This window comes from Microtus ochrogaster, assembly GCF_000317375.1.
Source record: "Microtus ochrogaster isolate Prairie Vole_2 chromosome 14 unlocalized genomic scaffold, MicOch1.0 chr14_random_2, whole genome shotgun sequence".
In the NCBI taxonomy this organism is placed as follows: domain Eukaryota; kingdom Metazoa; phylum Chordata; class Mammalia; order Rodentia; family Cricetidae; genus Microtus; species Microtus ochrogaster.
The window spans coordinates 14,771,573-14,797,355 of record NW_004949097.1 but is presented as its reverse complement, the minus strand read 5'-3'; the positions used below and the strand labels follow the sequence as shown (position 1 = coordinate 14,797,355).

The following is a 25,783-nucleotide window of genomic DNA, read 5'->3' as shown; positions in this document are numbered from 1 at the left end:
ACCAGGCTGGTCTCGAACTCACAGAGATCCGCCTGCCTCTGCCTCCCGAGTGCTGGGATTAAAGGCGTGCGCCACCATCGCCCGGTTCAGGTCTAAAGACTCAGGCCTCTTATTAAATTACGGATGGCCAAGTTCTACTCTGGCAGATGATAACGGTTGGAAGTAAAGAACTTTCTTTGGCTGACTTGCCCATACTTAGCTTATTATGGCTGGCCCCCACAATCTCAGTCACCAAACACTTAGTGACAGTCCCACCATGGTATGTGATGCTTCTCAGAGAGCACTGGGCTGATCTGGGAATTGTCAGATTCTCCACAGCCTACCTACTGCCAATCACATGCCCGTGATGACCCCAGTGGTCAAGATTGACGTCAGAATATGTGTCCTTCCCACCTCCATGATGACTTCAACTGAAAGCTGTTGATTAGGGAATGTGGACGTGTCTTCCTGCCCACGGTTGTCTCTGAGTTAACTCACCAGCCAGTATGTTCATGATAAGAAATGTCATAACAACTAGGACCCAGGAGCACATGAACCTGTCACTCAGAAGGCACACAGTGTAATAATTCTGCGCAAGAGGGACCTTGGTGACAAGTGAGTCCAAATCACGGCAGGTGAGAGCCCACAGCCATACAGACAGAACTTAAGTAGGGAGTGGAGGAAAGAAAGGGAGAGAGAGAGAAAGAGAGAGAGAGAGACAGAGAGACAGAGAGAGAGAGAGAGGCAGAGAGGGAAAGGGAAGAAGAAAAAGAGGGAGAAGTAGGCAGAGTTTTACTTTTTTTTTAAATTTTTCGAGACAGGTTTTCTCAGTGGCTTTGGAGCTTGTCCTGGAACTAGTTCTTGTAGACCTGGCTGGCCTTGAACTCACAGAGATCTGCCTGCCCCTGCACCACCAGTGCCTGGCAGAGTTTTGCCTTTTAAAGAGACAGGGTACTTCCTGCCCTGCACTCAGGTTTGACATAGGACATGACACACTGTCAGGTCCTCAAGGGGCACAGCTAGGTTCCTCTGGATGCTAACACACAGGACTTTGAATGACCTTCTGACCTTGGACATGGCTTTAAAATTGGTCCAGAATTGTATTTGGTGTGGAGCAAAGAGGAAAAGCTTTGGAAAACGCTGCTGGGCCTGAGAAGATCAATTATTCCTGTTGTGAAGAACTGATAATACTTCCTCATTCTCAAAATGGAAATGGCCCCTTAGCCTTAGTGTCTGAACAGACGTAGTACAGGAAGAACAGGTGGATAGGAGCTGGCTTACGTCTTTGTTCACTGGTCTGGTGATGGAGAAAGAATAGATGTTATTTTGACTGATGGGAAGAATTCAGAGGCCCCTCGAGGCAACAAAGAGGGTGAGTGGTGTGTTCATGTATGTGGGTGTGGGCGATGCGTGTGTGAGCATGCACGTGTGTGTCCAACTGTTCAGGTGAGTGTGGAGGCCTGAGGTTAAAGGCAGGTGTCTTTTTCCACTTTTTCCAGTCTCCTCACCTTGTTGTTTTGTTTTGTTTTTTTGGGTTTTTTTTTTTTTTTTTTTGAGAGAGTCTCTCACTGAACTGAACATAGAGCTCACTGATTGTGTCAACTAGGCAGCCAGTAAGCCTTAGGAACCCACCTGTTTCTGCCCCCCAAAGACCAAGTTTACAGACATGTACAACCACATTTAGCTTTTACGTGAGTGTTGGGGAATCCTAGTAGCATCCCTGTAGGACAGGGACTTTATCAACTGTCTCCCCAGTCCCACAGTGATGTTTCTGATGTGAGGACCCCACCTGGCATGTGATCCCGGGATCCTGCATCTGACCCAAAGCACAGTTGTGATGGTGGAGGTTTTTACTCCCACGGAAACTTACAAAAGCAGCTGTCTCACGCTCATACCCAGCACCATGCTGCTGATATCTGTCTCCCGCCTGGACCAGTTTCCTGTCCCACTCCGCCACTCAGTCCAGAGTTCATCACCCCGCAAACCATTGCTATTGAAAAGAGCAGAGAGGTGTTCGTTCAGTAGATTTCCCACTCTGGAATCAGGACAACACAACCATTTACAAGTGACTCACTTCCTTATGGGCTGGGCGGAATCCCTCAGCAGCAGCACTGAGGTCTCTGTAGTGAGAAAGGTGAAGCCCCTGAGGCTCTCAGTGAAAAGGGACCAGGAACTCAGTGCCTGCAAATAGGCAGGAGGCAGGTGAAGCATGAGTCATCCCTTCAGATGATCCCACAAGCAGACCTGGAGGATCACCACTGCCCCCAGTGTCACCAGGGGCCAGGACAATTGAACTGGTGGCACAGAAGGAACTGGGCATATAAAATATGCAGAATTAACAGTCTTTCGTCTGTAGCAAAGTTTATTCTCTGTGTACTTCAGGCCAGTGAACTGAGATTTATTCTTCCTAGTCATGGTTTCCTTTGTGATCATTTTTCTCTCAAAAGGAAATAGAAAATTAAAAAAAAAAAAACAACCTTAGGGCAGTTAACCTCAAATAAATTAACGTGTGGCGTGAAAATCAGACACTTGGTTAGGCGTGTGTGCTCTGGAAGGGGAGTCGCAAGCTATAGTATATAAGTCAGTGTTATTTGAAAATGACTGGTAAGGTATTGAAAGGGTAAAAACGTATAACATTCTTAACTTCTAAGTTTTAAAAGACACGAGTGAAACAACACACAAGCCCAAACTTTAGCCCCAAACAGCTATACCTGTGGCGCTTTACAGACAGGGCTGGAGGGAAGGCGTAGTGGGCAGGAGCTCTTGGTGGGCAGGCATGGTGACAGGAGGTGTTTGAGGTCAGATCCTAGCACCCACGTAAAAAGCCAGTGTGACTGCTTATGCCTGTAACCTCAGCCCTGTGCAGGTAGAGACTGGATCAGTCGGGACTGCTGGCCGCCAGCCTGGCTCCAGTTTCGGTGAGAGACTCTGTCTCAGAGAAATAAGACAGAGAGTGATAGAGCAGGGCACTAAATGTACTTCTCGCACAGACCCATGCACACGCATGTGTGTACACATATATACACACACAAGCCTTACAAACAGTAACCCATAAAGCAGGAGTTTGCTTCTTACAGGCTACTGAGTGTTGTTGACTCTGGCTAGTTCTCAAAGAGGTAACTGTATAAACTGAGGACATGTCAGCTCCAAGGTATGGTTAAGGGGAAGGTTTGTCTTGCAAATATGAGAGAGAGATAGCAAGAGCTGTCTGGAAGTGTCCAGGGCAGGGAGAGGAAGCAGCAGACGGAACGTTGCCAGCAGAAAGGACGTGGTCGTGAGAAGAGAAAGAGAAGAACAAGAGAGTAAGGCAAAGAGAATGAGGGCCAATGAGACCAAGGAAGAGGGGGCCCAGAGAATGCACAGCCAAAATAGTCAGGTTGTACAGGAGCGAGAAGCCGGGAGAGGGAGCCCACGAGATGGAGATGTTTGGGGAAGGAATGGAGTGAAAAAAGCTGAGGAGAGCCAGGGGGATAAGACCACTGCCATAATTTAAAACCAAATTTGAAGCAAGCTTCAATTAGATAATGGTCATGTCGATGGACTTTCTGGCCAGGTCTGTCTCTGTGTTTCCAGAAAATGGCCCCAAGTCACGGTTTGCAGGGGCTTAAAAAGGCAAAACCCATAATTCGTTACATTTCCCATGGGGTCCAATCAGCAGCAAGCATACATCCTGACGCATTCCCTGCCTGTGAGCCTCCCGCTGGCATTGGTCAAGCGCAGTGGATACAGACATTGGGTACAGATGGGTCAGATGGGCTTGTTTAGGAGAGTGAGAGCCTGTGGGTTGTTACCTCCCGTAAACCACAGCCTCCAGTGTCAGGAATCATCTGTCTTTGAGCAAGGGACTTGCAGGTTAGGGGCATTTTTGTTTCATGGATCTCTTAGGCACAGTAATTACAACTTAAGAGTGTAACTTTGGTTCTCACAGATGCCAGCATGGACTCATGTTGTCTTTATCTGAGTTATTCTATTTACCAATTAAGACTCGGGAGTCAGATACTGGGGTCAAGAAGCAACCAACTGACCTTCCTTTTTGGCCAGAGACCTTGACACCCCCCTCACACCCACCCCGGTCCCCCCCCCCCCGCAAGAGGTATCCTCCTCCTCTTAGTCCCACCCAGTCCCTCCCCCCATCTGTATTCTTGAGTCCTCCACATTCCCTATGATAATTCTTGTCAGCTAGTCGCTGGCTCCGCCCCCAGACTCAAGGTTAATTTTATTAACCCAGAATCAGTGTGATCAAATATCCCACAGCAGACTCAGTAACAGAGACTTGTGATACTGGGAGAGACTGGTGGTGAGCGTGTGTGTGGGATGCTAATATCAGCGCAGATGACCGTTTGTGCCGACTTCCTTTCAGGCCTGACAGTCAGGACGGTTTTAAGAGAGGAGGCAATGTTTGGAGTAAACAAGTCTCTCTGAAGCCAACATTTTTGCATGTTGCGTTGATTTCACTCCTTCCTCTGAGAACTGGTTCATAATAGGTCATAATTTAAGTGAATTGCTCAGAGGAAATAATAGAGATACGCTAAATAAAAGCTCTAACTCACAGCAATCCATTTATTCGCTGAGCGTTGGGTGACTCATGTATTATCTGGGAAAACAAATGGATCAACAGAAATAATTTGCCTTTTTAACACCTAAGAAGACAAGTGCCTCTGGGATGGTGTGTATGTGTGTGTGTGTGTGTGTGTGTGTGTGTGTGTGAGAGAGAGAGAGAGAGAGAGAGAGAGAGAGAGAGAGAGAGAGAGAGAGAGAACTGTTGCTTTAGGTCATTTTCCCAGCCTCGGTTTCCTCAATGATAAAACACTACACAGGGAATTTTTACATAAGGTGATGTATAAGAAAACGGCTTCAAAATGCATTTGCACTAGAACATACTGGGCTGAGCCTTGGCTTGGCTTTTCTGCATTAAAAGCCGGCTCCGGGGATAAGTGACAGACAGAGCAAGCCTTGGAACCCACTAAGTGTGTCCACTCCAGGTCGTCAGAAGGGCTGACTGGGCAGCTGTTCTGCCATATCGCATGAAGGACTGACTTGACCCCCTCACTGTCTTAATTTAGCTTGCTAACACATAGTCCACCCTGCTTTTCATTTCCTTTGAATTTTAGAAACACTGGCTCTCACTTCACGGCTGCTAGTTTTTGTGTCTGGACTGTTTTAAGTTCTCAAGATCTTAAGGACTGTATGGGGCCAGGTGGAAGGAGAGTGAGGAAGCATGGGAAAGGGGGTCAGACCAAGTTTTCTCTTTATGGAGAGATGTGACACTTCCATCCTTTCTTCAGTCTTATTAGGTTCTGATCCAAAGATATTTGGAAAGATTCCCCCCTGAGGGGACTCCAGATCAGTTGGTAGCTATGTGACCTCAACAGGAAGTTCCCACCCAGAGCAAGAAGATTCCTTGGCAGAAGAGTGTAATCGGCCTCTCAGGGACTAAAATGTGTTTACTCTTCTAGATTGACATTGTATTTACTCTTGCAGTGTTGGGGTCTACTTACTACACCTCTGAGTTCAAAGGTGTTGCTTTCCGCTATATTTATTTAGATGCCTTCAGTTGCAAAAGCCCTTGGCCCTTAAATACAACACAGACATTCCATTGTGAGGAGAAGTTCAGGGTTCATTTGGGCTGTGACGAGTTTGCAGTGCCAGAAGTCCAAGTTTAACACTTTGATTTTCCAGGCTGTACCCACGCCACGCAAGTGCGCTGAACAACCTGGGGACGCTGACAAAGGACACGGCCGAAGCGAAGCTGTACTACCAGAGGGCCCTGCAGCTGCATCCACAGCACAACCGCGCCCTTTTCAACCTGGGCAATCTCCTGAAGTAAGTGGACGGCTTCTGCTGGGATCAGTCCAGAGACTGTCAGTCACAGGGAACCGGAAGGGTTGCACAGCCACAAAAACTGAGCAGGTGCTGTGCTCCAAAGACCTTTCCTGTGCTTCTGGTCCCTTGTGAGTCTTTCTGAAGGACTCCACGGGGTACAGCCATTCCAAGACTAACATTCCATAATATACTTCCAAGAAAGCAGTGTTCTCTGAGGGTAAAGGGAAGGGCCTCCTGTCCAGGATTCATGCTCAGCTTGGATTAACGTTAAAAAAAAAAAACAAGCAAACAAATAACAAAAACAGCAAAAGCCAGGCCTGTTTGGAGTTAGAATAATTCTCAGGAGGGACAACAAAGATGGCTCAATGGTTATGAGCAAGTAGTGCTCTCGCAGAGGACCGGAGTTCAGTTCCCAGCACCCCTTTGGGCAGCTCAAAGCTGCCTGTAACCCCAGGTCCAGAGAATCTGATGCCCTCTTCTGGGTACCCACACATGTGAGAGAATACTCATACAGATACATACACATAAATAAAAATAAATCTTAAAAAATGAAAATTAAAAGGCGTGAGAAGGGTGAGTTTGAGTTGTCACGATAGCTGGCCAGCTGCAGGCTGCTCTCCACTCCACCTCTGTGGACACCGTGTCTTCACGTGAAGTTGTGAGGACTCGGGTTTGCGCGTCACTGGAGTGGCTCTGTGTGCTTTGTTTATGGCTCAGACGACGGGGTGGAAAATCCCACAGATATCTCCTTAGATAGATGGCTTCTCTAGCACTAGTTTCAGAGATCTTTTCAATGAGTTGGGTTTTGTTTTTTCCCAAGAAGCCAAGCTGAGTTGCTGGCTGCAGAGTGAAACACCTTGTCAGGAATTGTCCCTAGTTCTTGCCCATCCCTAGTTCCGTTCTCAAACCGTACAGCGCGGCTCTATGACAAGGGTTCCGTCCTCTTTCCTTCTTCTTGGAACCAAGCTGAGGATGTTAATCCCAGCCCTTCTTCCATCCAGTCTGTCTCCACGGACCTCCTCGGTGATTATGTCTGAGTTAACACCACAGGAAAGAACGCTTTAGAACTGGTAATGGGTGCTTTCCAGCAAGAGGGGCTACTGACTTGCCGCCGTGAGGCTTTCCCCAGCTCGGTAAAGTCAGTTCTCACCAAGCTCAATAGTATGGCTTTACATCTGTGTAAGACTGGAGGTTTCTGGGGACCTTTCATGTCCCATGGGGCTCTTCCAGTGAGACTTCAGTGTGAGTGGGAAGAGGAAATGGGATCCTAAGTGCCACGCATGGGGAGAAGCAGCCGTGTCTCGGTGTGAGCCTCAGAGTCCAGTGGGTGGAGTCACGTTAATAGCTAACATTTGTGTAGTACTTTCTGACCGACAAGTTATAGATATACAACATACTTGTAGTGCATGTGTGTGTATATAGCTGCACTCTGTAATTCTTAAAACAACCTGTGCTGAGAGGTGTGGCCGTCTTCATCTCCTCTCACGGGTAGGGAACCCAAGGCTCCTCCAAGAGCTATGTGACCCTGACCTAGGCTTGTGACTGACCCAGGATGGAAGTCTGCCTTTTATTTATTCTAAATAGCCCCCCAGCCACAGATTACATGATATCAAGCTGTGTAAGAGCTTGCCCTGGCCTTGTGGAGACCTCCTAATAGGCTTTCTGCAGGAAGCAGCTCAGTTTGCTCTCCTTACACAGAGGTTGCTTGCCAAGTGGCAGAGGAAGGGGATACAGAAAACCGCAGGGCTACTCTGCATTTCAATGACTGGGAGCTAACCTCTGCTTCCCCGAAGGGTTTCTGGGCCAGTAGTAATGAGCTGCAATCAAGAGAAGGGTAAGAAGGTTGCAAATACAGGGAAAGTGCCCAGATCTACAGTTTCTTCATCCATACCCTAGTTCTCCCTTGAGTCAGCTTTTGAGTTACTGCAGTTGGTTTTATAAAACCATGCCTCTTTCTGTAGTGTAGAACACAGTTTGCCTACGAGCAGCCCAGGTCTGACCATTCTGAAGAGGCAGCCACTCCCCATTCCTAGTTAATAAATGAGCATACTAAAGTTTGCACCAGAGAAACCTCAGTACTTTTAACTCAGCCCTGACCACTGCCTCCTAGTGGCCCACATGGGAAGTGTCAGCCAGCTGAGACATGGCCACCAGCTACTGTGTGAAAACTGCGTATCCAACTCAGGAAGTCATATTTTAAAACATAAAAATGAACTTTAATCATATATTTAATTAAACCCTAATATGTCTAAATTATTATTTTAGCGCACGATTAATATTTTATGATGGTTTAAATTTTTAGTATAAAACATTGAAGATATAAATGAGATGACTTGCGTCCTTACACTTAATCTGTGAAATCTAATACATATTTGACACAGCCCATCTCTGAGCGGCTATACTTCAAATATGCAATAACCACACTTGGCCCCCACTGCCTTTTCTAATAACCTTGACTCTGAAGGAAACACAGGTCCTTTGTCCAGGCCTGAAAGTCTCAAAATGAGAAGTCCTTCTGTCAGAGAATGCCATCCAGCGCACTGCAAGTTGCTCAGATTCTTGGAATGATTTGACCCCTGCTTCAGCAGTAGCGTCTGAGGGTTACCCACCTGTCTGTGGTCTCATCCGAGCCGTGTCCTGAGCCGTTTGAAGCGTCTCCATTGCGAGTCTGCACAACACATCATGGTGGAAGACTGAGCAGCGATCGTAGTGATCGATGACGGCTTTTCTTGGGACTTAAAATATCAAAAAGGGAAAGAGAAAAAAGACAATTAAGAAGCAAGGAACACTTGTGATTTTTATGGGCAAAGGTTGCAAAAGTCCCCAGTTGTCGAGAGGGCACAACAGCGTTTAAAATCAGGGTCTGGGGAAACAGTTATGTGAATACACAATTAAAACACACGGTGGTGTTTGCTACTAAAGTGAAAAATGAAGAAGTGTAAGGGCTCACGTCGTACCCCTGCCCATCTCTACAACTTCCATCCCATTAGAGGATACGGTGTCTCTGTTTCTGTGACTCTGATGGTGAAAACAATGGCAGAACATACTAGAACACCCAGCAATGGGGCTGTGTGATAAACTGAACAGTGGCGTTTTATCTTTTTTAATCAGCTCCTTCAGAATGAAGACCAGCTAAAGACCGTGAAGAAGTAGGCACATTGTTTTATTATTATGTATTATTTTATAGTGTTTTGGCACCCTTCCTCATGCGTCCTCATTGGCCACACAAGTGTTTTCACGGAAGGACATCTGTACGCATGAGATGGTAGATCTACTTCACACTTTGGTTTTCTTTGGGGATGGAGTTTCACTCTGTAGCTCAGGGCCTTGAATTCATGGCAGTCCTCCTGCCTCAGCCTCCTGGGTGCTGGGATTTCAGCCACAAGCCTTCACCTTTTAACTTCAGCACAAAGCGCCAGTTTAGTGGGTAAAGGTGCGCTTTCCCTGGCTGTTGCCACCTTGCGAGCACGCCAGCCGTGAGCAGACACGTTCTGGTTCCAACTCTCGGCCAACTAACGTCCCCGCCTTTCCTGCCTCCAGAGAAGGGGCTGCCAGAACAGCCCGCAGCCTGGTCTAACCCAGCGCGCCTATAACTGCCTGTCAGCCCCGGGGACACGGTGGCGGCAGACATGGGGGAGTATGATGCACCTGCGGGGGTGGGCACAAAACTATTGTAGCCCACTAAAAATGTCCCGTTTCCCCTCTCTCACAGTCAGTGTCTATCCCACAGATGTGTCTGGGAAATGAAAACTTTTGCTGCCATCCCATAACTGAGAACAAGCGGATCGTGACGGTACTTCTGCGAGCAATGCCCCCACAACGACGCTCACACTATGATGCCAGGGTCTTAGCGCCTTTGTGGAGTTCCTGGCTGTGATAAACACGGTCCAGGCCAGAGCAGAGTCCCACAGGAAGCAGTCTTTGTTTACATCATCTGGAAGGATTGTCATCAGCTTTCCCTGCACAGATATCTCTAGGAAAAGATAATGCACCAAGCCCAACTGGGTTGCAGTATGAAAAATTTCCACACTAGCCCAGAATGGAGTATCATAAAGGTTTATTTATTAGTGGTTAAACTCACAGAATTTATTAGGGGATAAACTCACAGAAAGAGTAGCAATCCACAGTCCTCTGTGTGCACGGGGAGCTGGAACCAAATCCAGCAGCCAAGGGACCCCATGTACGCTTTGTGTCTACATATATAGTGCATGAGACCACGCCCAATTGGGTCAGTATCTTAAAGGCTATTGGCTGAAGGAGTTCCCACAGCACAATTGCCTTGCCAAGTACAAGTGTTTCAAGACTCCAGTTGTCAATCTCCTCTGTATGCCTTTGAGGCTGAGCTGTCCTAAGCCCCACAGGGCAGACCCCGGGGGAGGTGGCTTAAGGCAGGAACTAAAGTCTAAAGGTAACATGCCAGGCACTGGGAACTTCTTCTGCAGACGCTGTCACACTTTAGGATCCCACACTTCAATCTTTATCTTGAGGCAGTCCAGCAAGCTATGGCTTTGGCACAAAAACCCAATTTGGTTGTTGGAAGGATCAAAACGCTTTCAAGGTTAAAAATGTTCTCGTACCCAGGAAGAGAAGCAAGAAGGGCAGAAAGACAGATATGTGTGTGTGTGTGCTGTGTGTTCTCACATCTATTGATGGCCTGCAGGTTTCATCCTGGGCAGCACTTAGGAAGGTAAAACTTGACTGAATGATTCCTCTCCTTCTAAGGGACTCATTGTCAATTCTGCCAGCTTCCTTCCTCCTCTGCGTTCCACAGAATCTCTCCAGCCTGTCTGCTGGAGAGCACATGGGTCTTCCGCCCTCACTCTTCCTCCAACTGACAGGCATGATGGTTGGTTCACTCCTGTCTGCTAGGAGTAGCAGGGGTACCACCCCCACAAGTCTCCTGTCCAAACAGAGAATTGACCAGGACAGGATAACATGCCAATAAACCGCAGAGAGAACCTTGACATCCAGTGACATCAGGCCATGTTCTTTCTTAGAACAGGTAGCTGCTACCATCTCTGATTATCATGTAGCTACAGGAAAACAGTTTAACTTGGTGTGGATTCAACTACTTGTGTATAACGTAGAAATAATTCTAGAAACTGCATTTTTCCTAAGTACTAAAGGTAATACATATAGGTACTTAATATAGGACCCAGCATCCAATAAAGATGAACAAGTTATGAGATGTTACTGTAACCTAGGAGCATAGTATCTCATATCCAATCTGAAGCTCAGCTTCTTGGCATAACATTAATAAGGGATGAGAGACAGGCGGCCATACTCTACCTATGCCACTGTTTAAATAGCTTAAGATGACAGCCAGCTGCTGGGAGACCCAAATCTCTTCCCTTAAGTAGAAGATAGAGCCTCTCATTGTCCTGGCATTTGCCAGGTAGGCTAGGCTAGCTGGCCAGTGAGTCACAAAGATTTCCTGAGTGCTGGGAATACAAGTTTGATATCAATCACACCTACCTGCTAGGGATCAAACCCAGGTCCTTGTGTCATCTGTCCAGTAGGATCTTTACCTATGGGGCCATCTCCCCAGCCCAGCAGTGTGTTTGAATTGATCAGAGGTTTCCAGTTTTCACTGTCATTTAACAGGAATGTGCCTTCTGGGCATCTGTGTGTGTATTTCATAACTGCAGCCAGCCAGATGCTTTTATGCACTGCCTGGGCCACGCTGTACACAAGAATCCTATGTCGAAGCTGCACAGGGCAGCCAGGAGCCCTTCCCATCCTGTGTGGAAGCAGAGCCCTAGAAAGCCCACGCTTACAAAGCTCATCTCCTGAGATGTCTGTAGTTTGAATTTCACACAGCAGCTCTTCTGAAGAGCTGGTAATGTCTCCTGTCATAAAAGTAGAAACAAAAGTCTCCTTTGTTTATGGGAAACATCATTTTTGGCCCAGCAACAGTGAAGTGCAACAATACACTGCCAATCTCAGTACTGCAGAGGACTTCCTGTTGATGCCTCCACCCTTCACTCCTTGCTCAGGCTGGAGTTTCCTTTCTTTTCATTCTTTCTCTCCCTCTTTCACAAACCTATCCAGTCTAGTTTATATTAATCAGCTATGGGAGGGGCTGCCCGGACTGCGGTCCTACATTCAGTGTCTCACCACTGAAAAAACTGACTGTCCCTTTCCCAGGAGCATTCACATACCAATAGCTCCTCACTAGGGGTGAGACTTTGCGCCCACTCCCCCTGCCACCACAAACCCATGCTGGGATCTTTGTCTGGTTTGAACTTGCACAGGTCTTATGCATACTGATACAATCATTGTGAGTTCATGTATGCATCCAAACTATATCTACACCCTTCCTATAGAATAACTCTCTTGTACACTGTAAAGATTTGTCACACGTATTGGTTTAATAAAACACTCGTTGGCCAGTAGACAGGCAGGAAGTATAGACGAGGCGACCAGAGTAAGAGAATCCTGGGAAGAAGAAAGGAAGAGACACAGTCACCAGCTAGATGCAGAGGAAGCAGGATGAGAGTAATGCCTTACTGAGAAAAGATACCAAGCCATGCTACTAAACATAGACAAGAATTATGGGTTAATAGTTGTATGAGCTAGTTCATAATAAGCCTGAACTAATAGGCCAAACAGTTTATAGTTAATAGAAGCCCCTGTGTGTTTCTTTGGGACCAAGTGACTGTGGGGCCGGATGGGTCAGAAACTTCTATCTAAACCCTTTCCTTAAACTCCTCCACCACCCTTTGGCTCTCATAGTCTTTTCACCACTGAGGGGGAGAATGTGATACAGACATCCATTTATGGCTGAGTCTGAAGTCTCTTGTTCTCTGTACATGGATCAGTTATGGGTCTCCCTGTTAATGTCCATTGTGGTCGTTTGAAAGAAAATGGCCCCCAAAGGGAGTGGCGCAATTAGGAGGTGCAGCCTTGTTGGAGGTAATCTGTCACTGTGGAGGCAAGCTTTGAGGTCTCCTTTGCTCAAGCTACACCCAGTGAGACAGACCACTTCCTGTTGCCTGTGGGTCAGGATGTAAGAATCTCAGCTCTTTCTATGGCACCGTGTCTGCCCGCACGTCACCATGCTCCCTACCATGATGATAATGGGCTAAACCTCTGAAATGTAAGCAAGCTGCATTGTTTTATAAGAACTGCCGTGGTCATGGTGTCTCCTCACGGCAATAGCCCCCTAACTAAGACAGCCATCTACTGCTGAGAAACTCCACTGCTGCTTGCACGTCACCAGTCCGCAGTTCTGTATCTGCTGCTGGCGCTCTCCGAGTTCATCCCTTGTATTAATTCTTTTTCCAAGCAGTCAGCTACTTCTGTTGAGACAAATGTGGACCCGTTGACAGAAATCCAGAAACTTTTGTAAAACAGCAAACTTAACATATCTCTGATTACTGGAAGAAAAATGTGACAAATCCTTAATGCCTTTGCTGAATGCCTATCATCGAGATGGAACCAGGACAGTGAGCCTCTGGGAATGTTTTCACAGAGGAAAGTACAACCAGAGGGAAGTTCCCTAAAACCATAAATGTTGAGCTGCAAAATCTTCACATTCTGAGCAAAGTCTAACTTCTACTTGATGTTTTTCTTATTTAACCCATTCTGAGGGTATTACGATTTCAGGAACCCATTCTGAGGGTATTGCTGATTTCAGGAACCCATTCTGAGGAACTTTAGCTTTCATAAATTGATTTCAGAGAGCTGAGTCCTGCTGCAGAGTTGTACAAGGTGAGCGTTTATGTTGGAGGCTTACACGGATAACACGGTACTAAACAAGGTCCACGTGATCACGGTTGAGGGCAGTCTAGTCTAGTAGAGCTCCTGTAGAGAAGTCTACATCTGCAGTGGCCGTGTCTCATTGTCATTTCTTCCTTCATCCATCACTGAGGATGGCTTTGAGGTCATTGGACTGGGATTAAGAACAACAAAAAGATTAGTAAGGTTATCTTAGACGTAGTCGGTGTGCAGTTGCTGGAAAGAGGCATGATGACCTCAGCAACTCTTATAAAGGGAAACGCTTAGCTGGGGCTGGCTTATAGTGCAGAGGTTTCGTGCATTATCATCATAGTGGGAAGCACTATGCACACAGATGTGGTGCAGGAGTGTAGCTGGGAGCTCACATCCAAATCAGCAGGCAGCATGAAGAGAGACACGGAGCCTGGCTTGAGCACTTGAAGCCCCAAAGACCATGTCTGTGACTCACTTCCTCTAACAAGGCCATGCCTCCTAATAGTGGCACTCCCTGGTGACCAAGCATTCGAATCTGTGAGCCAATGGAGCCATTCTTGTTCAAACCACCACAAAGATTTAAAGTCCACTCACAGGGGAGCTTAAAATTTAGCAATGGTCACAGAGCCACACCCTGGGTGTTAGGATCATCATGGGTGCTTTTCCTCGTAGGATTTACTGATACACTGTTTCCCAGAATGCCCTGGGAGAGCCCTGACGGCTGTATTTGCGGTGCTTCACTCAGATGGACGTTAATGGAGTCCTTGAGGACCCGCATTAACAGGCTGTGTTAAGTGGTAGTTAATCTCTCTGAGTTCATTTATGAGAGGTCTAAGTTTCCATTCTAGCTGACATGAGTTATTACACAATAAAGCCACTAGCCCATTATTATAAAATTATTGCAGTTTTCCCCCCTCTGCTGATTTTGAAGAATTTCCAGCTAAATCATATCCTGTAGGGACTGATTTTCTGCCTTGCTTTGTTAAGTCTCTATCTTCCCTTGGATGCAAGCAGCCTTTCTAGATTATTCTTGGTGAAGACTCGCTGGAGCTGTAGCCATTAAATCAGTGGTCAAATTACTAGGGTTAAAAAAATTCATTTTTGCTTAAAAGAACGTGTACAGTGGAACAGTGACCTTTAGTGTATCTGTGAAGAGTGTAAGTGTGGAAACCTCACCGGCTCTGTAGAATGGTGCAGAGCCTTCATGTTGACCAAGAGAGCACCGAGAGCTGTGGCATCAGTGTGTTGTGTGTGCACGCAGGAGAGCCAATTGAGAGCCAATTAGATCACAGAGAGGAGGTGGACAGGGTCTGCCTTTGCTAGTTAATGAACTTGATAAAAATTAGAGTCACTCCGGGGGAGGGAACCTGTGTAGGCATGTTTGAGGTATTTTCTTGATTATTGACGCATGCGGGAGGGCTGGAACATGGCTACATTCTCACCAGCTTTTTGTTTTGTGGTTTCCTCCACTGTCTAAGCTTGACTGTCCTGGAACTTGATCTGTAGGTCAGACTGGCCTCAAATGCAGGGATCTACCTGCCTCTGCTTTCTCTGAGTGCTGGGATTAACAGCATGCACCACCAAGCTTTAATTTCTTTTCACAATTCCTTTATACCATTTAGCACCAGGCTTTTCTTTAAACTTTTTCCTGGTTCTTCTCTTTCTCCTCCAACTGTACATTTTGTATTTTTCCTTTCTCAGTCGGCTCCTTTCCATTATAGATCTGCAGAAGCATGGCCACCAGTAACCAAGCAACCCAGCCAGTGCTAGGCTGCCTAGAAATCTCCTCTGCCAAAGCCGTTATTCCACGACTTTTCAGTTTAGCCTTAGGCAGATTTTTTTTTTAACAAGAGCAGAAAGTAGCTACATTCTTTGACAAAATATCGCAAGAGCAGTCTCTAGGTCAGGCACTAATATTCCCCTCCTCTGAAACCTCTTGAGCCAGGCTCCCACAGTCCAAATCACCCTCGGTACCACTGCCTTCCATTCTCCTACTGGTTTAAAGCATTCAACTGCTTTCCTAATCCAAAGTCCAAAACTCCACGTTCCTCTGAATGAAAAGCTCAGTTAGGCCCATCGCAGCAATACCCCACTTCTGGTACCACCTTCTATCTTAGTTAGGGTTTCTTTTTCTTCTTTCTGGTTTTTGGAGACACTCACTTTGTACACCAGGCTGGCCTTGAACTGTCTCTGCCTCCTGAGTGCTGGGATTAAAGGAGTGCACCACCGTGCCTGGCTTTAGTTAGGTTTTCTTTTTGCTGTAAAGAGGCAACATGACCATGGAAACTCTTTTAAAGGAGTTCAATTGGCGCTGGCTCACGGGTTCAGAGATTTTAGTCCATTGCCGCCATGGCAGGTCATTGTCAGCCTGGCGGTGTGTGGGCAGACATGGCGCTGGAGAAGGAGCTGAGAGTTCTACATCTGGATCAGAAGGCAGCAGGAAGAGAGAGACATTGGGCCTGGCTTGAGCATTTGAAACCCCAAAGTCCACCCCCAGTGACACACTTCTTCCAACAAGCCATACCTACCCCAACAAGGCCACATATCAAATAATGCCCCTCCTTGTGAGTCTGTGGGGACCTTTTTCACTGAAACCACCACATCTACCAACTCCAAGGACTTTGGAAGCTGTGACTTTTTACTCCCGAGTCTATGAGCAGCGCCTACCTTCGGGAGAAACTGAGTGGTAGCAAGCTACTTCTGTCAGTGAAACATCCAAACTACATTCTACGGGGCCCTGTGGTGGGTAGGGGAGAAGGCTGGTGTAAGGCATGAATGGCCCTGACCCTCAGCTGCCCTAGAGAATGCATGGCAGAGGTATGCTGAGGTCTCAGTGCCCACACAGATCACCTGGGTGTCTCTATATTTACAGCGAGCTGCCTGCCGGGCGACTTTCACGCTCATGCATGACTCACGCTCTGAGCAGCAAGCTCTGGAGGGTGGGGGCAGACTTCTGAGAGGTTAAAAGAAGCAGCCGTGAGTGGGCACGGTGGCTCGTACTTACAAATCCCAGTGCTCAGGAGGCTGAAGTTGGAAGTTTAAGTAGCTACACAGTGATCCAGAAATAAAGTCATAAAAATGTGCTTTTAAAATACTCCAGCATTCACTGGATTTTCACTGCGTGCAGGCCATTGGACTGGCCTCTGGGATTAAAAACAAGCAAAAATCCAAAAAGACAAATAAGACCCAAGACAAACGCTGCAGAGAGCCCACACTCAGAGTGTTAGGATCCTGGTGTCATATTTTAAACTGGTCCTATGTGGGATCTCAAGCCTGGCCTAGCACACAGAGTTAGATCTCATCCCAAAGAAGATGAAGTGTTTGGGAGAGGATGTCAGCATGACTAGAGCCATTGGCCCTCCTGCGTGTGAGTTCCTATATTAGAAAAGCGAGCGTCATATCTATCATAGTGGGGCTGCTGCGAGAACTGAATTATGCTGCTGTGAGAACTCATGAGCGTGCCCAGTGCACGGTTATTACTGAGTCCAGTTGTGGAACACACACCATACCCTGTGTTGGTCCCCATGGGAAAAGGTGCACCTCAGGACTCGGCCTTGATCCTTGAGGCCATAGATGGTCCGTGGTTCCAGAGATTCCATCCTTCATATTACACTGAATTTATTACATTTATGATATCTGGTATTTAAGATCAGTGTGTGTGGAAGTTGTTTCAGTAGCAAAATTATTACTGCCTAAGACTGAATGTTTTGGGTTCAGAGTCAGAGAGATCCATGGACCAAACCAGCAGGAGAGGGGCCCAAGGACAGGACTTTCAAACTGCCAGACTTCAAGTCCCGGAAAAGACCGAATAGCAAAAGCAGAGTTTGGAGTGGGGACACAGCAGCACATTGACAACCCTTTTCCAGTCAGGGGTCACAGCATTTTCTAATTTCATAAATCGTATGTGACATTTTCTTCCTTGGATAGAAACCATAGATGGATGTTTTGGCCTGGCTCGTCCTGGGCCGGTAGCTGACATTAAGAATTCAGCTTGTAGCTCCTGGACTCTGGACTGACAACTACAGAAACTGCACAGGACCAGCCTAGGCCCTCTGCGTGTGGGTCATGGGTGTGTAGCGGTCTGTTGTGGTGGTGCATAGCTGGCTTATGGGAACCCACTCCCCATGTTGGGATGCCTTGCCCTGCTTGATGAAGGGGGAGGAGCTTGGCCCTTCTCAACTTGATATGCCATGCTTTGTTGACTCCCATGGGAGGCCTGCCCCTTTCTGAATGGAGGTGGAATGGATGGGGCCAGGGTAGGTGGGAGATGGGGAGAGGGAACTGGAGGAAAGGAGAGAGGGGAAACTGATTGGTATATAAAATAAATGAAAAAAATTAATTAAAAAAAATCTCAAATAAAAAATAAATAAATAAAGATTCTATGCTAAGATCCTCAAAAACAAAAGTGAATTCAGCTTATGAAACTTAGTAGCTCAATATACTGGTTGCTCTTTCAGAGGATCTGAGTGCCCAGCACCCATGTAATAGCAGCTGCGGGGCATCCAGTGCCCTCTTCTGGGCTTTGTAGGTAACTGCACATGGATCTACACACAGAGATACACATTTATAAGCATATAAAAATCTTTAAAAAGGATTTCAGATGGTGGTGCTGTTAGAAATGACACAGACCATCTTCACATTCTACCCAGTTCCAAGCCAACAGGTGACGTCCCCAGGTGCTGACCTGAGGTCAAGTGTTTCTTGTTAACAGACTCCCAAACCCTTCGGAAGAACTCCCCAACACCGCAGAACAAGTGTGTTCGCTCATTAGTCTTCCTGTCACTCAGGCCGAATCCCTGACAAGCAAGAATGTAAGAGAGGAAGGGATGCTTTGAGTTCCTAGTTGTAACAGGTAGATAGCGTATACAGCCCATCTTGGTGGGGGAGGGCACGGCCTTAGGAGTGTGAGGTGGCATTGTGTTCACTGTCGAGGAGCAGTAAAATGGACAGGGAGTAGGTCTGGTCTGTAAAACCACAAGCTTCCCCCCCACCCCCGTGATCTGCGTTCCCCACTCCCAGCCTCCAAGTTAGATTCCAACACCCAAATGTCCCCAACCTTCCATAACAGCATCTGCCACAAGCTGGGGACCAAGTGTTGTTGAGATAGATGAGCCTGCAGAGGCTCAACACATCCAAACCACAGCAGCAGGAAGCTGGAGTCCTCACATTGCCTTCCAGCGAGAATTCAGACACGAGAGGACACTGTTAGACCTCGGCACAGCCTGGCGTAACGCATATGCACTGATACAGCCAAATTCAGAGCTAGCCACCTAGTCTTGGCTAAACGAAGCCTAAGCAAAGCAAAGCTAATGAGAGCTGTCCTTCTCCCTGTCTCCTGCAGGTCCCAGGAGAAGACAGAAGAAGCCATCGTGCTGCTGAAGGAGTCCATCAAGTATGGGCCGGATTTCGCCGATGCCTACTCCAGCCTGGCTTCCCTCCTGGCTGAGCAGGTAACTGTTTCCATTTAATTTCACATGTGTTTCTCCAATGAGTACTGTCAAGCGCATCGGCCAATATCATCACAGACTTTTATAGAAATAGTGTAACTAATAATTGGTAGCTGCAGTCAAACAGTGGCTCTTACGTCCGTCTCAAGCTTTCTCTCTGCGTAAGGATCAGACTGAGCTCCCTAGTAGCAGTCACCTGGCCTACATAAAAGAAATGACTTGATCCCACACATCAGTTACTAAGGGTACAATTTGCATTTTAAACATTTCAAAAGTTCCAGCGAGCACCAAAATTAGAATAGTCTATGAATATTCAAGCGGCAGAAATTATAAACTTGGTTTCTGCGCTTTAATACAGCCATTCCCAGAACCTTCCTCAGACACGGAAGAAACCTGTGGCCCTCTGGGTCTTATATAAAATGACATTGGGGGTGATAACTCTTGTGCACATTTTTAATTACTCAGCTAGTACAGTATACACCAGCTATGCACATAGTTGCTACACCGCGTTGATTAGGAACCAAAGACAAGAAACTCCAGTACAGACACGATATTTTCTGAGTGTGTGTGTGTGTGTGTGTGTGTGTACCGGTTCAGAGAGGCTATCCAGGACCTTCCTATGTTGCCCCTCTCCTTTATTCCTTTAAGACAGGGCCTCTCGCTGCCCCTGAGGTTTACTCTTTTGACTACACTGGCCGGCCAGTGCACTCTGAGGATCTACCTGTTTTTTCCTGAATCACTGGGGTTATAGACCCGTGTCCATGTGTGTGCTAGGGATTCAAGCTCTGGTCCCTTAACGTATACAGCTAATCCTCTCCCTGCCCCTCCTCTGGGTGTTTGATCTCAGGTTTGTTGGCTCTGCAGATAGAAGGGGTCCCTGTGTTCTCATCAGCACTGATAGGCTGTAGACAGAAAGCCAGTGGGGGCAGATGACGTACGCGTTCAGTCCTGGACAGCTTCCAGCTTACATCCATGAAGACACTGGAGGGTTTTCTAGAGAAAAGATTGCCTGCATCCCTCAGCACCACGTCTTTGCACTTCACCCTGGCTCCTTCATCTTTTAGAGACACACACCTTGCCTCTGCCTGTGACCTAGGCATGCCGAGCCCCCTCCCTGCGCAGGCATTTTCCTCAACCACCACACATCTGTGACACAGATCCGTTTCCGTCCTCCCGCCACGCCAGTTTCTGCCCACACAGTACCTCGAGGTCTTCCGTGATGACCCTCTCCCCACTCTCTGCCATGTCTTCCATCACCTTTCCTGCATTTTCCATTCCTTACAATGTTATACCATGTAACACAGCTTTGTGTGTTAGTGGTCTCCTGCCTACCTCCAGAATGTCCGCCTCTGTAAGGACAGTTAGCGTCCCTTACGGTTTTCTCCCAGCTGCCCGGCTGCACACAGTCGGCAGACTCCAGATTGGTGAGTAGTAAATAAATAAACCTGGAGAGTGTGCAGTGCCCACGCCAGAGCACGTTCTGGGCTCGGGGTCACACCGCTGTCGCTGAATCATGCTTCAGTGTGTCGATCCGCCCTGTGCTGAGGACTAGTCTGAGAAGCAGTCTTGGGGCGCTGTCCGTAGTGACCCCAGATTGTCCGCCATGAGGCTGTGGCCATCATTCCTTATGCCGTTCAGTGTGTCTGTATGGGGCCCTGGGGGTAAGAGAGCCATGTTTCAGTGTTGGAAAACCTATATATGTTTCTCCTAAATTACATTTAGTTTTTATTTTGTCTTTAATCTGGTGCATGCAGATTTTCTATTTTCTGGAAAGGTCAATTCTGTCTCCACTCCTGTTCCTCCTCGACTGACAGCCATCTGGACGGTGTTAGCTGCCTCTCTTCTGTGCTGTTCTTACTTCTACGTTTGTTGTTTTTTTCTCAATTCATATTATGCTCATGTTCCTGCCTTGATTTCATTATGCCACAATGAGGCGTGAGTGGAGGTTGTACTAATAGTTTCCAGCTTAGATCGGCTCTCCCAGCTCCCCAGGCAGGTAGCAGACATTGCATTGCCCTTAAGGAAGACACCACAACGTTAAGAACATCAGGTTTGCATCTGCAAGTGACAGCCAAGCCTGCTGTCTGGGAGTCCTCGGTGGACTGAGACTCTTGCCAGTTCACCATGCTCAGGACCGTCCTTGCTTCCAGAGCCACAGTTTCCAGTCCCTGCCCAAACTTCCTCCGCTTCCCCGTCTGGTGGTGAGTTTTACCTTCCAGAGATCTCTGTGTTCATCCCCTTTCCTGTTGCTGTGAACAGATACCGCCAACAAATGCAGCTCAGAGAGGAGGGGGTGCTCACAGCTTGAGGGTGCAGCCTGTTGTGGAGAGAAAGAGGGGCGTGGTGATGAGTGGTTCTGTGGTGTGGGGGATATTTGACGTCTGCTTATTCACATCTCAGCGGTTCGGGAAACAGACAGGAAGTGGGCCCAGCTATAAACTTCATGGCTTGCTTCCAGAGTCCCACTTCCTCTACCTAGAGACACTGTCAGAGGACCAGGAGCACCAGCTGGGACCCAAATGACCCTTAAGGGAAGTTTCACCCTTGAGCCATGACATCAGAATACAAATTCATCATTTATTTCATTTCTTGGGTTAGTATCCTGGGATAAAATTTAAATCATGTGGGCCAGGGAGATGGATGAGTGGGCAAAGTATTTGCTGAGGAAGCGTGAAGTCTGGAGTTCAGATCCTCAGACCCTACACAAAAAGTGAAGCAGGCATTATTCCTACCTGTAATTCCAGCACATGGGCCCTAGTAGGCATCCCAAAGTTTCAACTGTACTCCCTTTCTAAATTGATGGACTCAGTTCAGTTACAGATACTACCTCAGGGCTGGCACGATGGCGCAGTGGTTAAGAGCACTGGATGCTCTTTCAAAAGACCCGGGTTTCCTTCCCAGCACCCACATGGCAGCTCACAACTGTCTGTAACTCCAGTTCCAGGGGATCGGGTACTCTGGCATATACATACGTGCAGACAAAACACCAATGCACATAAAAATAAATAAATCTAAAAAAAGATTAGTTAAAATATATATATATATATATATACTTTTTCCTTAGCTGAATTTCGAGAGTGTCAGATGGGATATCTGAAATGATTTCCTGACGGAGCTGTTTTCTGTGGAAATGTGTCTCGCTGATGAGCAAAGCCATCCCATTCCACCGTCAGAGCTCAGCAGCTGTGAAGGGAAAGAGGTTGTGCAGGAGACCATCATCCTGTCTGACAGACACTTGCTCTTCCCACTCTGGGGGGCTAGGAGTAGGTGAACTGCTTTGGGCTCTGAGAATCTCACAGAAAAATCTGAAGGGTTCTTCTACCCTAGGGCCATTGGTTTTAACTTCAAAGAGACCAGACAGCTGTAAGGCGGAACTCAGGGCCCCTCCCTTCTCCAAGCCCATGCCATCTTACCTTAATGTCTGGAGTTCTTTCAGGAAGAAACGTGGTTTCTGATACACAGTGCGTGAACAGGAGGTCAGAACCCAAACCTGACGTTCTTTGAAGCAGCCTTTCCTGGTGACCCCACTGTTAACAGCATCCTAGCCTTTCAAACACCCAGAAATATGGAAGCAATGTTCTTACACTTTGGTCAGCTTGCACACACATGTGACACTTCACCTCCCCCAGAGCAGGGCTACCATCTGTCACACACACAGCCCTTGCTCATGCTAACTGTGGACCAAGGTCACGCTAAAAGAAATGACGACTGAATAAAATCTCCCGTGTGCAGGCCAGATTCCAGAAGCTGTGTGAAAGAACTCACATTTAATTTCTAGTTTGCCAAGAGCACAGCCTGTGGACTGTGAGGCACTGGGCAACTAGGGTGTCCGTGCAAGATTTGTCTGTCGAATATGCTTGGTTTATTCACACCAGCATTCCTTATACTGTTATAATAATAGGGTTCCACTGGGGACTCCTCTCTGGTAAGGACGCTTTGGAAGCCTACAGGCTCTCTGCCCGCGTCTGCAATGAAGTCTTCCAGCTGTGGTAGGCTGGGAGGACAGCACTGGTGACGGTCCAGGAATTCCTTGAGAGCATAGACCAGCAGCTGGGACTGACTAGTGGCCCTGTGTGTGCCCAACGGAAGTCCAGATGTTCAGTGAATACCAAGACAAGGGCGTGTACAGAGCCTTAAGGCTGCTTGCTGATGGACTGGAGAAACCAACTCTCAGAGAAAGGAAGCGCAGTCCTAGAGACCATTTCTAAAGTGACAATTTTTTGTGTCCGTTGGCTTTCGGGGCTCACAGCTTGGGGCTGGTTCACTAGCATCAATATCACCATGGGTCACTTGGTTAGTGTATCAAGGCCTGCCCTGGGCTAAGCGCCCGTCTGAGCTGCCTGGGCTTGCTTCTGAGGCCTAGCTTTGGCAGAGCTGCCTCCTGGCAAGCTCGAGCATCGTAACTCAAGTCACACAAAATGGCTTTCAAGTTACACGAAATGGTTTGTTCCTACCTAAGTTCTTTGTCTCTGCCTGTAATTTCGGATTTTCTAGGATTTTTTAGTCCTGTCCTTTCTGCCATTTAAAGTACCAGTTACCTTTCCAGCTGGCTTCTTCAGTGCAAAAATTTAGGAAGAGTAACGTTCAATTATTTGTTTATATCTTAAAAGAAAAACTGTATGGCAATGGGGACAGTGGCTTGGGCTTTTGTCCAAGTATTTGGGAGCAGAAGCCTGAGAGTCTCAGAGACACCCAGCAGGGCTTCTCTGGGACAGACACACAGAACCCCAGCAGGGCCCTTCCAGGACTGATACACAGAACCCTGGTAGGGCCCCTCCGGGACAGACACACAGAACCCCGGCAGGGCCCCTCCAGGACAGACACACAGAACCCCAGCAGGGCCCCTCTGGGACAGACACACAGAACTCCAGCAGGGTCCCTCCAGGACAGACACATAGAACTCTAGCAGAGCCTCTCCAGAATAGAGACAGAACCCCGGCAGGGCCCCTTTGGGACAGACACACAGAACCCCTGCAGGGCCCCTCCAGGATAGACACACAGAACCCTAGCTGGGTTCTTTCAGGAAAGGGAGATCACTCCCAGCCACTATTAGCCATGGAGAAGCCAGAGAAAAGCAAACTTGGGCAGAAAATGAGATCAGCATCTTCTCTTCCTACACAAGGAACGATGCATGTGCTGGCATCAGAGGAATGACTGTGTCCCTTGCTAGTGGGATGTCTAGAAACATGACATCCTGCTGCAGTCAGGTTCTTAGATACATTTGTGCTCACACAGGTTGATGTGTGTTTGGAGTGGGTTCTTTTCCCTTGTGTTAGCTTATGAATAACGATATATATTATTCTGTGTATTTATATGGATGCACATGTGTTCTGCATGCACACGTGTGTCATGGCATGTTTGTGGAGGTCAGATGGCAACCCTAGGGAGTCTGTGCTCTCCTTCCATCTCATGGGTGCTAAGGACCGAACTTACTAGGTCATCAGGCTTGGCAGCAGGGTCCTTGACCTGCTGAGCCACCTACAATTTAATGCCTATTTACTAGTTAAAACAATGTGCTGAAGTTTACATACTAAGGCACCAGGTGTTGGTCATCTGGGTTCTCCTTCCTTCCTTCCTTCCTTCCTTCCTTCCTTCCTTCCTTCCTTCCTTCCTTCCTTCTTTCCTTCCTTCCTTCCTTCCTTCTTCCTTTCTCTTCCTCTTTTTTTTTTTATAACAGCAAACTTTTTCTTTCTGATAACTTTTTAAAAAACAGTATTTTAAACTAGGTGTGGTAGCTCGTGCCTGTAATCACATGGAGCATGTAAATGAAAATCCCACATGTTCAGGATGAGTGGGCAGAAACCTGGGATAGGAAAGGACTTTGGACTTCAAGCAAATGAAGCCATCTACTGAGCAGGTGATTTTTCAGAGTGAGAAGTAAAGAACGGGATTGTGGGGATGGGGAGGACATTTCAGTCAGTCAAGTGCTTGTAGAACAGGCCTGAGGACCAGAGTCTGATCTCTAGAACCCATGTAAACAACAGCAGGGCGTGGTGGATTGTGTTTATAATCCCAGCGCTGGGGAGGAGGAAACAGGACCATCCCTGAGGCTCAATGGCCGGTCAGCCTAATCTGTGGGCGTCAGGCTCCAGAGAGAACACAGAACCTGAAGGAAAGCACTGGATGCTCATCTCTGAGATGTTAGATGCTCTGGAGAAGGTAAACGCCCCTCTTTGTACCACGCAACAGAAGGGGAAAGTCGTAGGGTAGCAGTAGCCCAGCTTCTGCCTGGCTTTCCCCCAGATCTCCCTCTGCATTCAGAGGAAGATGCCGAGCTTCTCAGACGAGGCTGAGTTCCTGAGCCCATAGGAACTTGCAGCCACCTAGTTCTTATCACAGAACAAAACTTGGCTTTATATTTGCTGTAAAGGAAATGAAATTAAGTTTATAATACTGACCACTGCAAATTAAGACTAGCCTTGGGGTTATAGTCTACTGAAAAACTCAATATGAAACGTCTATAAAATACTTTCCTTTCATGTTTTTGGGGTTGTGATCTTGTTTAATATCAGAGTGCAAGAATATTGAGACCTAAAATGTGAGTTTTCCAGAGGATAGACTCTCTCCTGCAATGCTGTCATGAATTGGGTCAGTCACACTCAACACTCACAGCTAAGTCAACTTGGAGGGGACCCTAGTGTAAGAATGCATTCATTAAATCATTTAGCTCATGGTGAATGCACGCAAATCCCAGCCAACACCACAGATCCCTCAAGTAGCAAGTCCTGTGTCTTGCCTTCCTGGAACCTATCATGGAAAGGGAACTTTGAAACAGGGAATAAGAAATTCTGCAGCAAGTGTGGACAGCGCTGGGCACCAAC

At 47.3% G+C, this 25,783-nt stretch overlaps 1 protein-coding gene across 1 annotated transcript in view; it reads left to right on the top strand.

Moving 5' to 3' along the window:
* Tmtc1 (transmembrane and tetratricopeptide repeat containing 1) overlaps positions 1-25,783 on the top strand; it is a 205,632-nt gene that overhangs the window by 156,716 nt on the left and 23,133 nt on the right. Inside the window, exons 14-15 of the mRNA XM_005364621.2 lie at positions 5,659-5,802; positions 18,857-18,965. Of these exons, the coding sequence (XP_005364678.2) occupies positions 5,659-5,802; positions 18,857-18,965 (253 nt within the window). The remainder of the gene's footprint in view (positions 1-5,658; positions 5,803-18,856; positions 18,966-25,783) is intronic.